Source organism: Amphiura filiformis, chromosome 7 (genome assembly GCF_039555335.1).
Source record: "Amphiura filiformis chromosome 7, Afil_fr2py, whole genome shotgun sequence".
Classification (NCBI taxonomy): domain Eukaryota; kingdom Metazoa; phylum Echinodermata; class Ophiuroidea; order Amphilepidida; family Amphiuridae; genus Amphiura; species Amphiura filiformis.
In genome coordinates this window covers 47,055,215-47,077,105 of record NC_092634.1, presented here as the reverse complement: position 1 = coordinate 47,077,105, position 21,891 = coordinate 47,055,215, and the positions used below count along the sequence as shown (strand labels likewise).

At 36.1% G+C, this 21,891-nt stretch overlaps 1 protein-coding gene across 1 annotated transcript in view; it reads left to right on the top strand.

Moving 5' to 3' along the window:
- Nucleotides 1–21,891, top strand: part of LOC140157257 (dystrophin-like) — a 392,916-nt gene that overhangs the window by 337,528 nt on the left and 33,497 nt on the right. Inside the window, 13 exon segments of the mRNA XM_072180385.1 lie at nt 997–1,108; nt 2,446–2,478; nt 11,733–11,902; nt 14,883–15,017; nt 16,085–16,310; nt 16,915–16,975; nt 17,583–17,719; nt 18,252–18,453; nt 18,849–18,934; nt 19,837–19,994; nt 20,702–20,908; nt 21,142–21,213; nt 21,732–21,868. Of these exon segments, the coding sequence (XP_072036486.1) occupies nt 997–1,108; nt 2,446–2,478; nt 11,733–11,902; nt 14,883–15,017; nt 16,085–16,310; nt 16,915–16,975; nt 17,583–17,719; nt 18,252–18,453; nt 18,849–18,934; nt 19,837–19,994; nt 20,702–20,908; nt 21,142–21,213; nt 21,732–21,868 (1,736 nt within the window).

The following is a 21,891-nucleotide window of genomic DNA, read 5'->3' as shown; positions in this document are numbered from 1 at the left end:
GCTGTTAATGCCTAGATATGCCCGACATTAAAAAAAAAAAAAAAAAAAAAAAAAAAAGGGTTTGTACTAGAGTTGATTGGAAAGACCCAGTAGAACAGGTCTGCTCCCCCAGTTCCTATATCATGTGTGCTCTCTCTGCTGCATGTTGGGAAATACTAACTTGTGAAAAATACATTCATAGAGCATTATATTTCTAAAATTAAAAAAAAAAGATGGCAATCTATTAGAATACCTTACTTTTTTGACATTCACAAATATTATGTGTATGCATCGATCACTCTTTGAAAGTCCCCATTGAAGATCACCTGCAGTGCAGTGGAGTAAGCTATTCAAAATAGAATTTTGATTACTGAAAAGATTGTCAATTCTGCTTTCTTAACCATAAACTGAACTCATGGTTTTACAGTAGAAAATTCAAATTAATGACTTTGTTTACAATGCTATTTACTTAGAACAAGATCAATTTGAGCATTTTTAAGTTCATTTTTGTCATCAATCTTAAGCTTGCTGTCATATACACAAAGTTATTACCACTTAAAGCAAAGTTTACATTAACCAAAGCATACAGGGTGTATTGCTACTCAATATTCAAGTTCAGGTATTATTTAGAGACTAGGTGGTTACCCCTATTTGGCGGTTCTCAGCTGGGCGCGATTACTTGACTGATGGTGACTGTACCCACCAAGTTTCATGCCCATCTGACAATTTTTACTTATTTGACCTCATATGACCCCCTTAATGACCGTCCCAAAATTTGGCTGTAAATGTTGACTGTACCCACCAAGTTTTATGCCCATACGACAGTATTTACTAATTTGACCTCAGCTGACTCCTGGATGACCCCTAAATGACCTTCCAAATATTAAGCTGTATATGTTGACTGTACACACCAAGTTTCATGCCCATACGACAGTTTTAATAATTTGACCTCAGATGAGATGGTCAGAATAAAAATGATACCAAACATGTTTTTCTTGTGTACTTCTATTTTTACAGTCCTTCAGGAGACAACTTGATGACAAGAGACCAACAATTGAAAGGAATCTCCAGATGGGAAGGTTGTACCTGCAAGAACAGAATGCCAACAAAGATCCTGCTGATATGTCAGGTGAGTTGTGTAGATGCCACCTGTGCGTCAAGTAAAACAATGGAGTGCAGTACTTAAGGACCTGTAGACTAATGTCTGACGAAAAAAGTGGATTCATCCACATTTTGTCTTATAAAATAATATGCAAACAAACATCTTTGAGCCCTAATACTCTCATGGTGAAATGAGAACAATATGGCGTTTCCACTGATACCAAAATCTTAATTTTGATGGAGAAAAAGTGGGGATGAGGTCAGGCCATCCTCCTTTATAAATAGACCATTGACCATTGAGGCCGAATGACATGTTGTTTTACCTCAAATAATGGTATGGCCTGTGTTATATTATACAATAGAGGCATAACAGAGGCTATAATACCTTTATTCTCTTTCTTGAACACTTGATAAAAAATTTGCTATTATCGAATAATAGGTAAAATAAAAATATATTTAAAAAAAAGTGATGAAAATTCATTACATGGACTTCAAATAGAGTTTCGTTTTATATCAGATTGTTGTGAGTAGTGCGTCATTGTGCTCGCTGGCCGTGTTATATCATCTCATATTACACAGCCAGGAACCAATAACATTGCACAGATTTTCACAAGTGTTCTTAAAAGAATGTATAATTAACTTGATTATTTATTTTATTCTTTAATAATAATACAAAACCTAGACTCTACTTAGAAAAAGCTGCATAAAATAACAAATTGTTATAGTTACTAATCTCATTTCCGTTCTCAGATATTAATCAATTAGATCAAACAATTAATCACTTAATTAATTAACTAATTAAAGCACAGCATAATACGATCTACTCCTGATTCCAGAAAAAGACAGTACTAATTTTTAGATTAAAAAATATTATCAAGTTTTACCAAATGAAACAAACCTCAATCTGCAATAAAAAAAAGATTTTTGGAATAGCAATTTTGCATTTTTTTCATACAAACGTAGTCACAGAATTTAAGACATAAACATCAGAAGAATCATGAGCATAGGCTAAAAATATTACTAAATTTTATGCTAATTTTGATAATTGGTTAAGAAAAATAGAAGAAAAGTAAAATGCGTTTGCTAAAAATTCAGATTGTATAGATATATATTAAATATTGCACAAGTCTTATAGGCTTGATTGTTACAAAGAAACAAAAGCCCCCTAAAAATTGATGTTTTATATATAAAATTTTGGCCCTATTAAAATTAGACTTTTGTTAGTTAGGTCCAACTAAAGATCAGAATTGAGATATGTTTCATTTGGTAAAACAGGATAATATTTTGTTAATCCCAAAAATGAGTGCTGTATTTTTCCGGAATCGGGAAGTAGTGACTGTTCTTGTGTGTATTCTGTTTTTGCAGCAATGCCTTTGCTACGTTCCATTCTTTATATTTGTAAGTTGGTGTTTTAGAACTGGTATTGGTGTGAATGGAATAATGCTATTACTTGTCTAATTTTTATCTAATTTTAAGTTAATATCATAACACTGCTCAAAATAAAAAAATCGAACAAATATTGGTCTTGTATTTGCATATAGATTTGTACGGCTTTCATCAACCCCATTTACACAGAGTCGGAAGTCAACTTTGGTCGAATTTAAACTCGATCGACTTTGTGTGTAGACATGGTCACCGCATTTTGAAATTGATTTCAGAAGTCAATGATGACCCGGATCAATTGAAGTCAACTTCTCTATGTGTAAATGGGGCCATTCTGTCGGTTGGGGTTGTTCCATCCAGTGCACTTACCCATTTCACACGACTGTTAAAGGGAACACCCTTGCAAAATCCCTATTGGTTTGTACAGGGCCTTTTAGTTCTAGTCAATTTTGTACGCGTAGAAAACACCAATTTATTGGAAGTTTATTCCCCTGATAAGAAATCAAAACATTGTTTCACCAAGAGGTATTTATTTCATGACATGTTTTGTGATTTCCCCCATTGAGTGCAACGGTAAGTGTTCCCTTCGTGTCCGAGGGCGCAAGATGGAACAGCCGAATCTCGGCAAAAACAACCAATGGGATGAAGCAGTCTATTGCGAGTGACGTCATGCTGACTGACAGAAAACAGTGTCACGCTATGGTTTATACAATTTTCTTGCACCAACAAGGACATTATCTCGAACATACAACATCCTTTCAAATGAAAGGCTATTATTGAAATTGTAATATTTTAACTCAGGAGAATTTATTATCCATAATGACATCATGCTTGCTATTATACTATTTATATCTTTCTTGCACTAATTGAGTAAGTTGGAAAAACAGCTTGTCAATTTTTCCATTTTGCAAGGCTATTATATTTAATTTTGATTATTATTGCTCAATATGGTTCATATGACATTTTTGCATTAACGTCTTGCACACCTCATTGTACGGATAAAACACTGTGACGGCGCCACGGGGGGGGCATGAGGGGACAAATGCCTCCCCAGTCAGAACCCTTGCCCCCCAGTAAAAACCAAAAATTACAAAAATGTCCACCTTTTGCTGCAATTTTGCGCAAAATTTGTTGATTTTGCCCCCCCTGAAATTCACTTTGCCCCCTCAATGCCCCCCCCAAATTCCTGGCGCCGCCACTGGATAAAAACACTGTGGTGGTAGACACAACTTTTTTGCACTCACTGGGAAAAATTAAAATGGAGATGTTACATCATAATTATTGAATAGTGTAATTGTTCAGTGGTCTATGGACATGTAATATATTTAAAGATGTATGCATTTACTTATTTTCATCACCAACTGAAAATTAAATTTCAAAATTAAAATAGCGCATACCATAAGTGTCAGCCGTGGTAGGGAGGTGTCCCCCACGTTTCGGCAAAAGTGACAAATTTTTTGTTCTTTTCAGCCACATTTTGACAATTCAGGCCAATTGCCCTCCCCTCACATTTTAAGACAAATTGATGCAAAATGCACTTGCACAACAATTTATGTGCAGTAATCATAAGCAGTGGCAGCGCTAGGAATGTTTTTTCAGGGGGCAAAATGAATTTCGGGGGGGGGGGGGTCAAATCAACAAATTTTACCCAAAATTACCGCAAAAAGTAGAAATTTTCGTTATTTTGGGGTTTTTCTGGGGGACAAGAGTTCTGACTGGGGGGATTTGCCACACCATGCCCCCCAATGCCGCCACTGCTCATAAGAAGAGTATTCATTACTCAAAAGAAAGAATTTGATGTGACATACAATTTGTGAGATAGCAGCTTTCAAAAGCACTTTGTATTTTACACAAAACAAAACAATTGCAAGGAAAAAAACACACATGAAATTGATTCAACTTTAAAACGGATGCTTTCTTAACACACGTACCTCATGAATAGTGATTCCAATTCTATACGCCAGATTGTGCTTGACTAATGATCTGCATGCTGGCCATAGGCTTCAACATAAAAAGTTTTGAGATATTTTCTCAAAATTGCAAGAACTATCTTAAGAACCACTGAACCAATACCAGGCTTGTTTGTACTCATTTTGATGCATTTTTCATGCTGATTCTAAATATGGTCATGAAAATTTACCTGAAATGATTGAATTTTGACATTAAAAAAAAAATTTGTTGTCTGCAGTTGACACCCGCTTGGAAAGAGTTAACTACATCAAACTGCATATGAAGTATTTCCTCTTTTTATGTTACAAAATGTTACATCAAAAACAATCTTTTATTTTGAGTGGAAATAAGCTAGAAACACTTAGAGGCATGTATCATTGCTATTAACCAGAGAAGGTGATTTTATTACATCTTCTCAGTATTAACCTATTCAGCAATTCAATTTCTGAAATGCACATACAGACGCAGAGTAGTTTATTTTAAAGATGAAAATCTAATAGAAAGCATATCAATTGTGAAGTATGTAAATAAGCTTGAATAAAAAAAACTAGGCTTGAAATCAAATAAACACACATACAGGCTATATCAAAAAGATTGGTACCTGATTATTTTTGTGAGTATTTTTAATCATGTTGCCAGTGGTGGCACTACACACTTAAAACTACGGGGTCAAAAAATGACCAAAACGGGGTCATCTTTGACCCAGCATAGTTATCAACTAAACACCATACCACGGACGGGTCATTTTGACCCCATTGATCAGGGTCATTGCAATGACTACGTATTTGGGTCAAATAGTAACCCCATTGGGGTCAAAATATTTCCATATTTCGGGGTCAATTAAAAAAGGGTTGCCTTATTTGGGTTATTCAATATTGACCCCATTGGCTGTGGTCATTTCAATTACCACGTATTTTGGTCAAAATGTAACCCCATTGGGGTCAAAATATAACAACATTTCGGGGTCAAATGAAATGACCCATTTGAAAGGGTTGCTTATAATAGGGTTACTCAATAACCACATTTAGGGGTTGTTTGGATTTTTTTAGTATGATGCGATGGATGGTATTGCTGGACCCACCAGGACATAAGTGTGTCTCTGCACACTAGCATTACATAAGCAGCAAATTTATACATAGGCCTAATGCATCTGTGTATCACACTGACACGCCTCATGACAGTTCACACATTATAAGCTTACATGATATCATTGATGTAAGCTTATAACAACTGCAGACAAGACATCCGGCCACGACAGCATGAAATTGTCCGAATCTGCGTTCATAGACAAGGGTCTATCCTTGCAGTCCCACTTTCCCAAGTAACTTTTCATATTCCATCATGCAGACACACGACAATCCGCTGAGCTGCACAATCAGAACAAATATGGCGCTGATGTGACGCGGGGAAGCCGATGTACACCGTACGTGCAAATAGTTCCGAAATGCAAGTCATTTTAAAGTCGTAAAATTGGGCAACGTCGGTCAAAAAATTAGCTATATTTAATAATCAAAAAACATTAATTGCAGCTCATGTTTAAACTCATTTATGAATTGAGATATTCAAAGCTGAACATTGAAACTGATATCAATGCGCGACAGTATCGGCAAAATGACCCCGAAGTTTTTGACCACGTTCATCGTGGTTAAAATCACCTCGTGAATGTGGTCAAATTAAAACAGTACAACCCCCTTACGGGGTCAAAACAACCCCAAACGTGGTCAATTCAAAATGACCACGGAAAATATAACCCCGTAGTTTTTAGTGTGTACAGAGGGGCAAGTATTTTGAACTTTGGGTCCCAGTAAAAACCCAAAATTAGAAAAAAATCATTGCCCCCTGAAATTAACATTCTCCCAATGCCCCCGAAAAAAATTATGGCGCTGCCACTGCATGTTGCTCAAACTGATTGGAAATTGTGGTTTAATCTTACGTAATGCTGAGGGTGTCAAGTTTAATAAAAATGAACACATTCTGTGAAGAAATTGTGTGTTGCATTTTTAGGAAGGACCTCTTTTCATGTTTTGAAGCTGGCTTGGTGGATGTAATCCCACTAGTATTACAACGATATGATTAGACAGGAAATTGTGCGGAAGCATAACATACTGTTCTTAACACCACCCTAGTATTATCGTTTTAGTAATATTATTTGTACAAAGTAAGACAAAAATGATGACGGTAAAGTATAAAAGTTCCTATTTTACTTGGCAGAGGAAAATGAAGTAAATCTTACTAGTAGAGAACAATGACATGTGGTATCACCTTTCTTAAAGGAGTATATTGTGATCCTCAACTTTTTTTCGAGAAAGTGGGGGGAGATGAGGCTGTGGATCACAAAATGGCCTTTTTATTCAAAACACAATGTACAAAATGCAATACCGTAGTGTATTTTAACAAAATTGTCAGATTATGTAGTCATTTCAAATTGCAATCATTTATATTCCACATTTAATTGATTAAATATTTTGAATATTTTCCTGAAAATGGACTAGTTTGTCTGCAGTACCAATAATTTTTTGATAAAGCCTGTATAGCCGTACCTTGTTGTGCTGAATAGGAGCGATATCATAGAATATGCATCATCATACTTCTACAGATGAAAAAAAATATGTGTGAGAACGAAAACACAAAAAAAAGTGGTGGGTGAATGTCGCAAACAGAATGTTGTTATTGTCAAGCTTTGGAGATTGCACCGTGAAATATTTGACGATAAGCGGTCATTGAATAAAATACAATACTTTCTATCATGAAGAATTCTGATTCATATTTTGTTGAATATGAAGGCAGGATTCCTATTTTGAGCAGTGTATTTGAGATGACCGATAACACATTGATGTGCTACAGTACTACTCTGTATTACTATTGTATTACTATTTAATCATCATAATATTCTATTATTTATGATTGATTGACTTCACTTCCCACTTCTATAAGTTTTGTGATGCTGTTATTATCCAAATTAAAATTGTTCTTATCCTTGACATTTATAAGCTTAAGTAATGTACTTTGACCACTTCTTCACTGTCAATGTCAGTATTAACATGTTATCTTTTATTATATATAGTGTATTTCCTCGAATAGTCGCCCCCGGGGGTGTTGCATTTTCCAAAAGGGTGCGTTTATTAAAGGTCATTTTTAGAACGATAATTCATGTTAAAATCATTCTAAGATTAAGCTTAAAACTCGCACTGAAATGACAAACTATGAACTTCACTTTCGGGTTTACGATAAGATTTTCGCCATTCAACTACCGACACCATGTGTGCACCTTGGTAAGCTTACTACACAAGATAGCATGGAAAGATCAACATTAACATCTTGGTTGAAAAAAGTGGTGGGGTGTTTATTTGAAGGGGGGTGACTATTCGAGGAAATACGGTATATACCCTAATGGTAGCTGTAATCTTCATGATGTCCACGTTATAAATCCATGTTATTATACTAAACCTTTACGTCAAGCTTCTTTCTAACCATATAATCAGCTATATATTTATTGCTAAGCCAATTTCGTAGTAGATTATTACAATATTATGTTAATTATATAATAATTGATAACTCAATTAAAATCTGCGAGGTAATATCCACATTCCTATGGGATTTTGAGGTTATAGCGCATCTTTTGGGGACATGCCGGCCATATTTTGTGGTTTCATCAAGGGACAGGTTGCACATGAAGAGGTCAGGTACAAAATGGGATACACTATGCCATAGCTGCCTTGTGTCATCTCAACCAATATTCATAGAGATATTTTTTTATATAGGGTCCACAACTTATAAGTTCCCCCCTAAATACTTTTTTAAATAATTCGAAAAATATTTGACAAAATGCAAACTTGTAAAAAGGTATGTGTAGCCGTATTTGCTTTACACGTATGGACAAATCATAGCGTCACACGTCATTGTGTTCAGTCACAATGGTTCATTACGTCAAAAAAGAGACCATTTTAAACAGTGTTAAAAGTTGCATCTGAGTCCATAGGAGTCAGCTCTCAAACAATACAGTAGTAGGCCAGGTCTATTCATGTGTTTGTTAAAGAAAACCTAACTGCTATGGACTCAGGTGCCACTTTTAAAACGGTCTCTCATTTCTTACACAATTAACCATTGTGACTGAACGCAATGACGTGTGACGCTATAAATTGGTCCACATGTGTAAAACAAATAGGGCTATACATATCGTTTTACATTTTTACATTTCGTAAAACATTTTTGACTTATTCTAAAAGTATTAGGGGGGGAACTTATAAGTTGTGGACCGTATAAATTTTAGTGTATAAATTCTTTTTACAATAGAATTCAGCTTTCAGTTTCAATACCATATTTACTGCATTTAGGGTTCCCTAACCTGTCACTGAAGGAAATCGGGGAATATGAAAATTATACAAGGGAATATGAGAAAACAGCCACAATCAGGGAAAACTCAAGGAATTTGAGTAACCCAAAGGGTCAATTAGTTTTATCATGTTTTACTATAACTTCATTCAATGACTCCAAACTTTTAGCTATAACCTGAGTTCGTATTATCCTTTTTTGGAAAGCATTCTCCCTCATTTGAAACAGCCCACACCTTGATACAACCTTGTTGTGGAAATATATCTCATGGAATATAGGAAATTTGTCAAGTAAACTCTCCCTAATTACCCATTACACCAGCCCCGGGTTTCAAAGGTATCTTGCTACGTAACATAATGCAACAATTGCACATGGCAGCCTTTCGATATATCACATTTTACATCTAAACTCTTCATGTTTAGGTCATATAGAGCATCGTTTCCTCATCATGTAATATCTCTGTTATAAGGCCCATGGGAAAAACGCCCTCTTGCTTCATATAAATTACACTTTTTTGTCTACACCATATCTGGTTCTTGTAATGAGTGTAATACTTAGTACTTGAATCTTCCTAATCCTCATTTTTACTCAATGTCTGTAGTAAAAAGAATAAAATATGCCCAAGTGACCATATGAAGTTAATTTCTTTATTCCGACAGTGATGATAACTAGTTCAACGACCAAAAGAATTATCTCAATGGGTATTTAAAGCAAAATGGAAATATGGCTGAAGTATTATTTTGCTAAGGAAAATTTATAATGATTATTATCACAGTTTTATCTTCTGCTCTGAACGGGCTGTTCCAGTTGAAATTCATACACCCCTATGAAAGACATTTATCATAATCTTCCACACAGGGAGTGTGAATTTCAAAAGGGGACTACCTAAGTAGGTCACTCCATTTGATATCTACACCCCCTGTTTAGAAGATTAAGGACATGTCTTCCACGGGGGGGTTTAACAGGAATAGCTGTATGTGTGGGTAGCCAGCATGACCTGATTCTTCTGAATGTAATATATCCTATTTTTCTCTTTCTCCAAATAGAAAGTCCATTTGAATTGGAAAAATATTATTTACAAAAGAGTCACCAAAATATTGACACAATTTTGATTGTATTTTTGAATGTGTATGAAGTTGTATAGAAAAATATTTTTTTTTTTGAAGGAGGCTAAAATGTCAAGAGATTCAAACCTATTTCTCATCTTTATGAGTATAGTTTTGATTACACTGAGCTCCCTTAAGTACCATATGACCATATGGGGACATGCTGCAAACATGGGTAGCATCTTTGGCCTTTTGGTATATGAATGTCCTCTTTTTCTAGACCAATTTTGGTATATGGATGTGTCCTTCAAAATTTTCTGAAAATATAGGATCACAATATACTCCGCTAAGAAAGCTGATACCATGAAACTTTTTCTGAAAATAGCCCATGTTTGCCTCAATCTAGCCAAAATGTTTGAAATTTGGCCAAATATTTGAGGGAAATTTATAAAAACTAAGACAATTTGGGTTACATTTGGCCAAAAATGTTGACTTTTGGTTTATCGATGGGTCCAAATGTCTTGAAAAATGTGTATATTGATGGATCCCCTTTCAAATTCTCAGCGGCACACCCCTATACCAAAACCAAACTTGAGTATCCCCTGGACTTAATCTATAATAAGAACCTCCCCAGATGCGCGGTTCACTTACCTTACAATAATAATGAACTTCAGAATCGACCATCAGTGTTTCGGGTATTAAATATCATACCTGTGGATCTTAAGTTAAATAATACATTAATAAGTACATGTTGGTGAACTTCGGCAAAGAATTGAGACTAAATATTGTGCATGATGTCCATCTCTGATGGGATATAATGCTTGCAGAATTATTCATACGTTGCCATTAATTGCCTTATACTGGATTCTGTAACGAACTAGGGAGTATATTAACATAATCTCTGGGGATTCATGGTGGCATCATTTCAATTAAAGCTTACTTTGGACATCAAAACTTGTGGGTTTGGGTCATGATGTGACCTCGATATTCTCTGCTGATATACACTTTACATGGCTAACACATTTTGATTTTCAAGTGGCTATTTATAATGTTTATCAAAGGGGTGATGGAAAACAAAGGGTGGTGGGGATCATATAATGGTAGGGTGTGATCGTTGTTACTGATCCAGGTTAAATAATCTTGTATACTTTTAAAAATAATCTTGTATCTTCTACTATATCCCTTAGGTCCATTAGTTCCCCTCTCCCAGCTCAAAATATCGGGGTATAATGTGCATTTTCCTTCGGCCCTCACAATTGGTCCTCATTTTGAGCCACTTTAGCATTAAAATTCAAATATCTGCACTTGTTAGCAGGACGATTTGGAAATAAATTCTTCCCCCAGCTCGGTGGCCCGGCACACCCCTGCACAAGGGAGGGGGAGAAGAAAAGATATTGAGACTAATTTGGAAGGCATTTAATTGTCCCCAGCATTAAAGTCTGCCCCAGCTTGGTGGCCCCAATACACCCCTGCACAAGGGAGGGGGAAGAAGAAAAGATATTGAGACTAATTTGGAAGGCATTTACCCAGCAAAGTCTTTTTTAAAGGGACTAATTTGCAAAGCATTTTAAAGAGACTAATTTGGAAGGCATGTAATTGTTCCCAGCATTAAAGTCTGCCCAGTGGCCATGGTACACCCCTGCACAAGGGAGTTGGAGAAAGAAAGCTACTGAGACTATAAATTTGGAAGGCATTTAAAGGCAGAATACCTTTAATAGTCTTAACCATCCTCATATTTCAACTACAAAGAAAAGGTCATGGATATGACATCGATTTGTGCTAGCCACGTATTAAATCATTGGAAGTAGGCTTATGGATGGGTGCTCCACCTATCAACAAACATCATCGAGTTCTTATAATCCATTAACATCTAAGAACAAACATAACATGAATGCTAACCCGTGCCAACACTTTTGGTTTCTCTTTTTTTTTGTACAACAGCGAGTAGTAGTGATGGAAGCAGTCTAGACAATGAGCGTGAGATGCTGGATGAGAACACAAGGCAGATAGTCCAAGACTTGCAGAACAGCGTCGGCAAGTTGCAGGAGAATTGGAACCACCTGAACGGGCAGTCGGACAACTGGCAACGGAAGCTGGAGGACGTCATGGCTGTAAGTTGAATTTGGGTTCACTAGGATTAAAAAAAACTCTAATTTCCAGTGGCAAAGTTCAATAACCCATATTCAATATGCATAGCTCTTAATTTGACCTCAGGTTGTGGCATATGAGTTTTGTACCTGTTACAATCAAAGGTCATTCTATGAGTGTACAGGCATATTGGGGTTAAAGAACTTTGCGTTAAGATGAGCATGATGTAGATCCTAGTGCTTGTTACAGAGGAAGGGCACTCAGGACTTTTTTCCAGGTGGTAACAATCTGAATATTTACCCAGGAAGAGGCTTAAATGTGTAAATTTTGACCCACATATAATGGAATATTGCATGATTTTTTGTTCTAACAGGGTTGGCAAAGCTTAAGTTGGGATATGTCCCCCATGGCACCTCCACTGTCTGTAATTAACTGATAAATTGCAAGACGTTACTTAAAGACATTTGCAGTAGTAACATGAATTGTTGATATGTTTAGTAATATTTATTTACACTAGGCACCGATAATTGCTATGGTGCAATGATAGTGTCTACCCCTTGTTCTCCGAGCACCCCCAAATGTTTCTCCAGTTACAGCCATCTTAATCAGTGGTCCACTTTATCACTCAATATGTTCTTCAATAATTTAGTACTTGGAGATCGGGATGCATTTAGAAAAGAGGTTCAGGTTCGTCTATATTACAGCCTGGATATATGGGTAACAATGCAAGCAAATTTAAAGCATCTGTTTAGTATATGAGACAGTACAAATTTCTTTATTCAGAGCTTCTATATTGATCCCTCTGTTATCCGCCAATGTGATCTTCATCAGAAAACACCTTCATTTCATGCTCTGAAGCATTAAAAGGACAAATCTCTGTCCCATACTGCCATCTAGTGTTATTACCCTATATTAGGTAATCTATAACCAATTTTAATACTACTGCTGCATTATATATCATATGTATGGGACATTCTGTGCAATCTATAGATAATTACCCACAATTCACTTATCCAGATTTTCAATTATCCAGCCATGAGGTTAGACTCTAGTTGATTATTTGCCCTTCCTTTGTATCTGTACTTGTGTGCATTGATAGCAGAAATGAAAACAATTACTACATCCGGTCAATTCCATTGATATTGATGACTATCATTAAATTCAATTGCGACTTTAGTCCAGTCGCTATGGACCACAATAGCCTCATCCCAATGGCATAGTTCAATAACCTCTATTAAACAATTATAGTGCAAAATTTGACCTCAAGTTACAGAGTATGAGTTTTTGTACCCAAATTTTCAAAGGTCATTCAATGAATGTACAAATGTATTGGTGTTAAAGAACTTTGTCCTGATAGATGAGCATGTTGTGGATCCTAGTGAGTGAAGATGCGCTAAAATACTAGATAAAGACCCAATCACCGGGACAGGTCACAATGCAATATTATCTTTATGGGATATAAATCTGATAGATAATGCCAAGTTTCATGCAGGTGTCCCGATTGCATATTAAATCACTGTTGTTGGAGACTGAGTAAGCTGCAAGTGTTATATTGACCCAATTTTCTCAAGTAATATTGAACAGGCAATAGCTAGACACCTTGTAATAGTATAGGATTTCCCCAAGTTACTCCTATTTAAATAGACTGGAGGTAGACACCTTGTACAGCTACTGCTACAGTAGAAATTTCGTGTGATATTTTACTTTTGCATTCTGATTAACTCTCACAAAAATAAAAACATGTGAAAAAATGTTTATTTAGTGTGTAAGTCTTTGAAAAACTTGAAATTTGTGGGCTAAAAACAAGCAATTTAAAAAAAAATCATTCAAGTGCTAAACATTATTCACACTTGATTGTATCTCACCTGATTGAAACTGTTTGACCCCTTTAAACTGATTTCTTCAGAGACATTAACTATCACTATCTATTCCACACTCACACTATAGCCAATTATGATATACTACATGATACAGTCACTATTACAACAGATGGTCAGGGTTATTAAAACATTGCTGATTATTTTAAACTTAGAATTAAAATTGCCAAAAACTTGATTTCTCATAACCATTGTTTTCTATAGGACCAGATGTGATCATAGTTTGTTGTAGAAAGCTTTTTAAATTGCCAATTAGGCTCTTATATGATGGCATTGGCAACCCTGTATGAATCTTGTGGGCAAACTGTAAGGGAGCAGTCAATATTAAAGCAGGGAGGAATCAGAATTTTTGAAATGAAAATGTGTTTTATTTTAGGTTCCATTTTGATATTGAAATTACTTGGACAATAAGAACCAATTCTAAATCTAATATTGGAAACCAGTTTTGGTGTGAAAATTTTTAAATTACTATAGTTATAGCTTGTTTGACCCTCTTGTGTTATTATTTGATCCCTAAAAAGGGAAAATGTTTCTGAAGTCATACTTCAAGCATTATGCAAACAGTAGCTGTAAATAATGACAAATCCACTGAAATTTGCAGGCCTCTAAAATAGTCAAACCTTCTCAGGTTGTAACACATTTTATTACAAGAATCTTCTCAGATTTGTAAAATAAGTTACCAGGAAAATCTTCTCAGATTTGTAAAACAAGTTATCAAGAGAATCTTCTCCAATTTGTAATTCAATTTATCATGAAAATCAGTAAATGAGCACACATTGACAAGTGCACTTAACATAATTCTCATGAATCAAATGACATATGTGTAGACTCACCTTCCCTGCCCCTCTCCTCAATAACGCGCCAAGATTGTAACCTTTTAAGACATCATTAGACGCTGATGTGCAGAAATAGTGTTGCAGATGTTGAGGAGCCAAGCTGCAGATGTTTTATTTAAACTAATTTTGTACACTCTCAATGTATCAGTATGCAGAGGTTAACCGTTGTCTTTGCTCATCTTTCAAACAAATGCCGGGTTCAGAATTTAAGCTTTTCATCTTCATAACACGACCAGTGAACTTGCATGAATGATTGTTTTGCATCATTTTGTCCACTTCTTCTTCTGCAGAAGATGTTAGGATTACACCAAGCCATGGATGATGTCAATACCAAGTTGCATGAAGCTGAAGGTCTTAGAACTAAATGGGTACCGGTAGGAGAAATCATCATTGATAGTTTACCAACACATATAGCTGATTTGAAGGTGAGAATGCAATGGTGGTGTGGTTGAGAGTGCAATAGTGGTGTGGATGGGTGTTATGACAAAAAAATAAGTTAATTAGTGCAACTTTGTATAAATTTATTAGTGTTAGGGGTGTATGGATATTTCTTTTTGGGGAGGAATGCATGACCTCATTCAGTGTGAAGATATTTCTAACTAACAACCCCACAAGGAAATTTAATTGATTTGGATTTATGCATTTTATGGAAATTAGTAAAGCTACAAAAGTGTATTTGCGTGCACCTATGTGGGTATATGCATGCATGCATACTTGTTTAACATAGTAGGAAACTTGTGATATAAAATTTACCCGTAGAGGAGAGAATTATCTTTCACTTAAGACCTTGTGCTATTTCCCAAATATAGCACAAAAACAACTTGCCTAAAGCTTCTGGGTTGTGAATCCAGTGGAAAACAACTTGCGTATCACACTCAGTCATAGGTCTATAAATACTACGGGTTCTCTGGAGCAGGTACTCAAGTTTGGTTTGGGTAGAGAAGTGCCTCCAGGAATCTGAAAGTGAACCAATATTTATAAAAAAAATATTCCAAGAAAATTTAACCAAATTTTTGGCCAAATTTAACATAATTTCGCAAAAATTTTACAAAATTTAAAAATGAAAAAAAAAAATGGACATTTGAGCTCCAGTTAGTTATTTGATATTTTCAGCAAATTCTAAATTAAATTCTAAAAAACATCTGAGATTGATATAAATCTGTCTATGTTGTTTTCGATTTCTGGGAAAAGTATCTTAATTCAACAACAATGTACTCCAAGAGAGTTTTATTTTTAAGCTTTGCATGCTATAATGCCAAGAGCTTTTAAGAAACTTCCTCTCTCACTCTTTTCTCCCATAATTCACATCTGAAAGTAAGAGTGATAGTTATTCATTAATGAATAATTTCATGGATGCTCTGCCGTATTCCAAGAAATCTGAAATTGTTTTATTTACAACCTTTTTATATGGTTTTAATCAATTTTCTCTCTTTGAAAATAGGAAAAAACATTTTTCAAAAAAGAAATGTCAGAAATTCTCTTTTATTTCCAGCGATATAAGGAAAGCTTAGAACCCATACAGAGAGATGTTGATCACATGACCGTGCTGGCTAGTCAGTTCCCACCAAAGGAGGTAACGCTTAGTCCCGTCAACCAGAGTCGCCTTGAAGATTTGATCAGACGGTGGCGCTCGTTACAGTTATCGGTAGAAGAACGGTCCAGACAGCTGCAGGAAGCCATGATGGATTTTGGTCCTCAATCACAACATTTCTTACGAGGTAAGCTTATAGCGTGCTTTTTGGGGGAAACGTTCAAATAGTAATATCACCTATTGCAAAATGAGTTTTGGGAAGTAGAGAAAGTCTTAACATGAGACTTGCCCTCTATCTACTGACATAGTAGAACTACTGCATAGTGCCTCTTTATTGATGATACACCTGTACAACATTACAGGTTGCTCCAAATCCATATCAAATTAATGATAGAAGTGTGTAATACCGTGCCTAATTCTAACTATGACCCTTCAGTTGAACTCTGACCTTTCTGTTCATCTCAGCCCTGATCCTAATTCATAAACCTAAAACTTAACCCTTACATGTTTGGTATACTAAACTCTATTCTTTCTATATACTATCAGGCTATCATCATTAAATTGCCACAAAGTATTCATGTACAATGTGAAATACGGTGGTTTAAATGTTGCACAGGAGTAGCGATTGTACACATTAAGGTGTATGATTGCACACAATAGTGCACAAACTGGTGTTTGAAATAATAGCAGTAGCAGTAGCATACAGGTACCTGTATCAGCAGTTGTAGGAGTATTATGAAGTGAAAAAAACAACAACAATCCAATGAAAGGATCTCTCTTATTTTTTATAGCCTCAGTACAACCTCCATGGGAAAGGGCTGTAGCTGGCAACAAAGTGGCTTATTTCATAAAGTAAGTACCCTTTCCTAATTAATAATTTGGGCTTATAATTATGAAATTTCTCTTTCTTTTGTTATATAGCAATATAACTGTGTATTAGTGTTGTTCATATTGGTGTAATATTTTCATTGTGAAATGAAAAGAAATAAAACAAAATACCCCATAATTTCAAAAGAAAGTTAAAATTTAAACAATAATAATTGTTCCCTATAACTAACTGTTGTGAAGAGAAAGAAAGAACAGTTTACCAACCAGAAGTGTTACAATTAAACATGACAACAAATAAACACAAATCCATACCAGCACACAACCCAACTTGAAAAAAAAGCAAGGGAATGTGCCTGCATGGGATTCGAACCCACGACTTCCGATCTCTAGACGGACACTCTAACCATTAGGCGAACAGCTCCCACTGAAAAACGGTGGATAAAACTGGGTCTAATGTAATCAGTGGGGGTATACAATACACACAAACAAATATTACGCAAGTACACAAGTACAGGAGATCATTACTGCTTAATCATTTCTCCAGCATAATACAAATAAAGTAGGTTATGGGGATATGCATCCTCAGTTCTCAGTTCTTTATCTTACTTCTGGTTTCACTGTTTATATTCAGTCATACTACAGAAACCACCCATTGGGACCACCCCAAGATGACGGAGCTCTTCCAATCATTAGCAGACCTGAATGCTGTCAAGTTCTCTGCCTATAGGACTGGCATGAAGATGAGGAGGGTACAGAAGGCTCTTTGTTGTAAGTAGGAATATTTTGTCATTCTAAACTTACTGTCCATTTGCCTTTACTAACTGCACAGTGTGTCTGTAATTGATGTGTGACCTCAGCACATGGCTCTATGTTGAAGGTATAGGAAACTTTCTGTAGAATATCATGGTGGCATTATTTTTAATTCAGTGTTTTAAAAACTCAGTTAATCATTTGCAGAAACTAGTTTTCAAAAAACAAAATAGAGCACGTTTTAAACGTATATGACACGTCATGCAAGAATCTATCATACAAAGTCATACTAATTGAATGGTGATTTCTCCGCTGTGATTTTAATTTCTTGCTCGACTGTGATTTCCGCTTAAGTCATTGATTAGCTTTGTTCTTCTTTTTAACATTTGTCGCCGCAGAAAAAGGTGTGATAAATTTGCCAACCCTGCATCAGTCGCAAAGGGGAAATGGCTGCAAAAATTAGAAATCGCATTTATGTTTTCTGTAAAATATTTACTCTATCATATAAGATAATAATGTTAATGTTTTATTGTTTCCATCTCTGCTACAGTGGATCTCTTGCCATTGACGTCCTTACACAGCATCTTTGAGCAGCATGATATGACAACCAATGACCGCACCATAGATGTAACAGAGATTATTAACTGCCTAGCAACCATCTATGAGAACCTGGCCCTAGATCATCCCAATCTTGTAAATGTTCCCCAGTGTGTCGACATGTGCCTCAACTGGTTACTTAATGTTTATGATACGTAAGTGTATTGAATAAGATTGTAAGTGAAGTCGTCTCTGTTCACTTGCAGTAGCCGTTCTTTGGAGATACCCAATACTGAAAGACAGAATAAAAATTGGGGTTATTATTATTTGAATGTGTCTCAGCTCACTGATGATCCGGCCTGGAAAAAATTAGGAATTCAGGAATCTCATTCCTGGGAAAGTTGGTAATCTGGAGGAAAATTATTCTTTTTTGGATAATGAAATATGTAAGAAATGGTGGGAAATCCTGATATGTTGGGAGGGAAATTTGTCTACATTCCTGGGAAATGAACATTTTTTCCAGGTGACTTGCCCATTCTGTGTTGAATTGTTAAAACAGTCCCATAAATTGCAAAACATGTAACTGATTTACTGGTTTTTTTGTGTACAGTGTTCGTAGTGGCAGAATACGAGTGTTATCATTCAAAGTTGCAATTATCATGCAGTGTAAAGCACATCTAGAGGATAAGTATAGATGTAAGTTGATATGTTTTCCTTTCTATCTTTACGACATATATTAGACACATAGTGGACTTGTCTAGTCCATAATGAGTCTACTCAATAAAAGTGATTAACATGGAGACTACTACAGACCATGTATCAACAGTCAAAGTCCCCATGCATTGTATACTGTGAATTCGCGCATATTTATGAGAGTCAATTGTTTGATCGTGCCGTGTCTAACAATCACGCCAGCGTTGGATGCCTTCGCATATATACTATAGAGTGTTGCATGCCTTTGCGATTAGGCGATAGACCGTGAAAATCTGCGGTAAGTTCGTAGCAGTGTTGTCTGTCGCATTTCATGGAACAATCGGCCCTCATTATTGGGTGATGCTGAGACTTTGACTGCTTGTACGCAGTCTGTTATTTTTTTCGTCCATGGATTAACAATAGTTATAAAATGTGATGTCAGTAAAACTTGTTGATTCCTTTCAACTATTCTTGTGTAAGCCATGAGCCTAAGCTATCCTCATGGTCTCAGATGTGTTAATACTATAAGGCCCCTGTAGTCAGGATTGGGAGGGGAATGTACGATTAAAATCAGTTCATTTTCCCGAACACTACACAATGTGTCTTGCACAGTATCCTGGATCTTAACATAATACACTTGAATACAAATTGGATGTAAGTGTTTAGTTACTGCCATGCACTTACAACTATCTTGCATTTGCATTGATTTACAGTATTCTAGTAGCCAGTCCAAATAACCCCCTGTCATAGCACTCACTTATGCAAGTTTTCTGCAAAGCATCCATAGCCAAACATGCTTCAAACTGTATTATTGCAACATTCCACCCTGTTAACAAATCAGTCTTTTCATCTGCCAATATATCGCAATAAGTAAATCAATTTGTTATTATTTTTCCTCATTTCAGATATTATCCGTCTGGTAGCTGATCAGAATGGTTTCATAGACCAGAGAGGCCTTGGACTTCTTCTCCATGACTGTGTACAGATACCACGTCAGCTAGGAGAGGTCGCATCATTTGGGGGAAGCAATATAGAACCCAGTGTACGCAGCTGTTTCACTATGGTAAGTCACTTGATCAAGATTGGTGATTTTAAAGATGGGTGATTTTGTGATTTCCAATTATACCAAGAACAAAGTAGTTCCCTAATTGCTGAGATGTGTCAGTATTACATAACTTAAGTTAACCCCATGAGAACTACCTGACTATTGGTCAAAAAAAGTTTTCATTATCAATTGGACCAATCAGCAACATTGTTAGAATAATTTCACCATGCAAAAAAATTGGGGTGAATTATTTGCAAAGCTCCATTCTGATTGGTGATTTAAGTGAAGATATCATGTAATTGACCAATCAGAGGCAATGTTAGATCGGCATGTAGTGCTGAGGGGGTTAAGAAACAAACTGTACCATATTACCATGATGTGGCAGTGACATTAACACGTTGAGGCAACTGTTTTGTGTGCCCATCTATGCAGCGTCTTTTAAGCTTGTGCGTGTGTGTGTGTACGCCAGCACCCACTCAAAGAAATGCGAACTGACGTCACTGCTACATCAGGGTGAAAAATGGTATACTGACCTATGCAATAAACCAACCAGAACAATAGTATCAATTGAACTAGCAGCCATGTTGGTGTCTGGGGTACAAGTATTTCAGAATGATAATTAAATCACTTGTTTGAATCATGTCTTATATATTGTTCTCTGGAATCCATCTTGATGGACCTGAGTATAGAAATAAATATTTTTTTGATAATTCTTTGTGTTTCAGAATGGTGGCAAGCCACACATAGAACCAGCCCAGTTCTTGGCCTGGATGAAGCTAGAACCCCAGTCTCTTGTGTGGATGCCAATCCTACACAGACTGGCTGCCTCAGAAACCGCCAAACACCAGGCTAAATGCAACATCTGTAAAGAATTCCCCATTGTGGGTCTTAGATATCGGTGCCTCAAGTGCTTCAACTTTGACCTTTGTCAGGTAAGGGTCATTTCAATGACTTACGACCTTTCAACTCTGTGAACTCTCTACTTTACTAAGGATGTACCCTGTACTTGTTTGCTCATGATTACAATCAAGTGATCAATGCTCTTTACAATGTATTTTGAAAAGTTACAAATCCCATAACAGTGATGATGTGACTTATGTATAGCAATATCATATCATTTGGACAATGCATATCTTACATTTTCGAATTTTGTGTTTATTTACAGAATTGTTTCTTCTCTGGCCGTCAAGCCAAGAATCACAAATTAGCCCACCCTATGCAAGAATACTGTACCACGGTAAGTTTGCTTTAATGCAATATGTTCCCAAACAGTCAAACATGTCAGTGAAGAGGTTAGAGAGAAGACATAAGATCACAAGTTAAGATATTTTTTATGGTACTGAACTTCTCGAAGAAACATGAGTTTGGCAAGTGTACCATAAAAGTACCCAGTCATTTTCAAGTCGTATGCGCATATAATGCAATTTTCCTGAGAAAAATCATGCATGTGGGGTGGAAATGAGATCCTTTGTGTCAAGCCTTGGGACCTCCTTCATAGAACCCATACCATTCATTCTATGTGTCAGCTTTATGTGTCTCAAAATTTGAATGCAAACACCGCTAGATCATGCTCCCCTCTGACACGCCTTAAGCAAACAACAAATAGACTGAAACGACTTGAAGCAGCTTTTATATTACAGATACAATTTTTGTAGAATTCACATGACAATTGCATGTTTCTTGTTTTTTTTTCTCTACCTTCCAGCTCTATTGTTAATTAAATTACTTAAAATAACATTGTCTTTCCCACTGCAGACAACCTCAGGCGAAGACGTGCGAGATTTTGCCAAAGTGGTGCGCAACAAATTCAAATCGAAGCGGTACCATCAGAAGCATCCGCGAGTCGGCTATCTACCAGTCCAGTCAGTACTAGAAGGAGATGATCTTGAGTCGTATGTGTTCCCCGTTTGGTTGG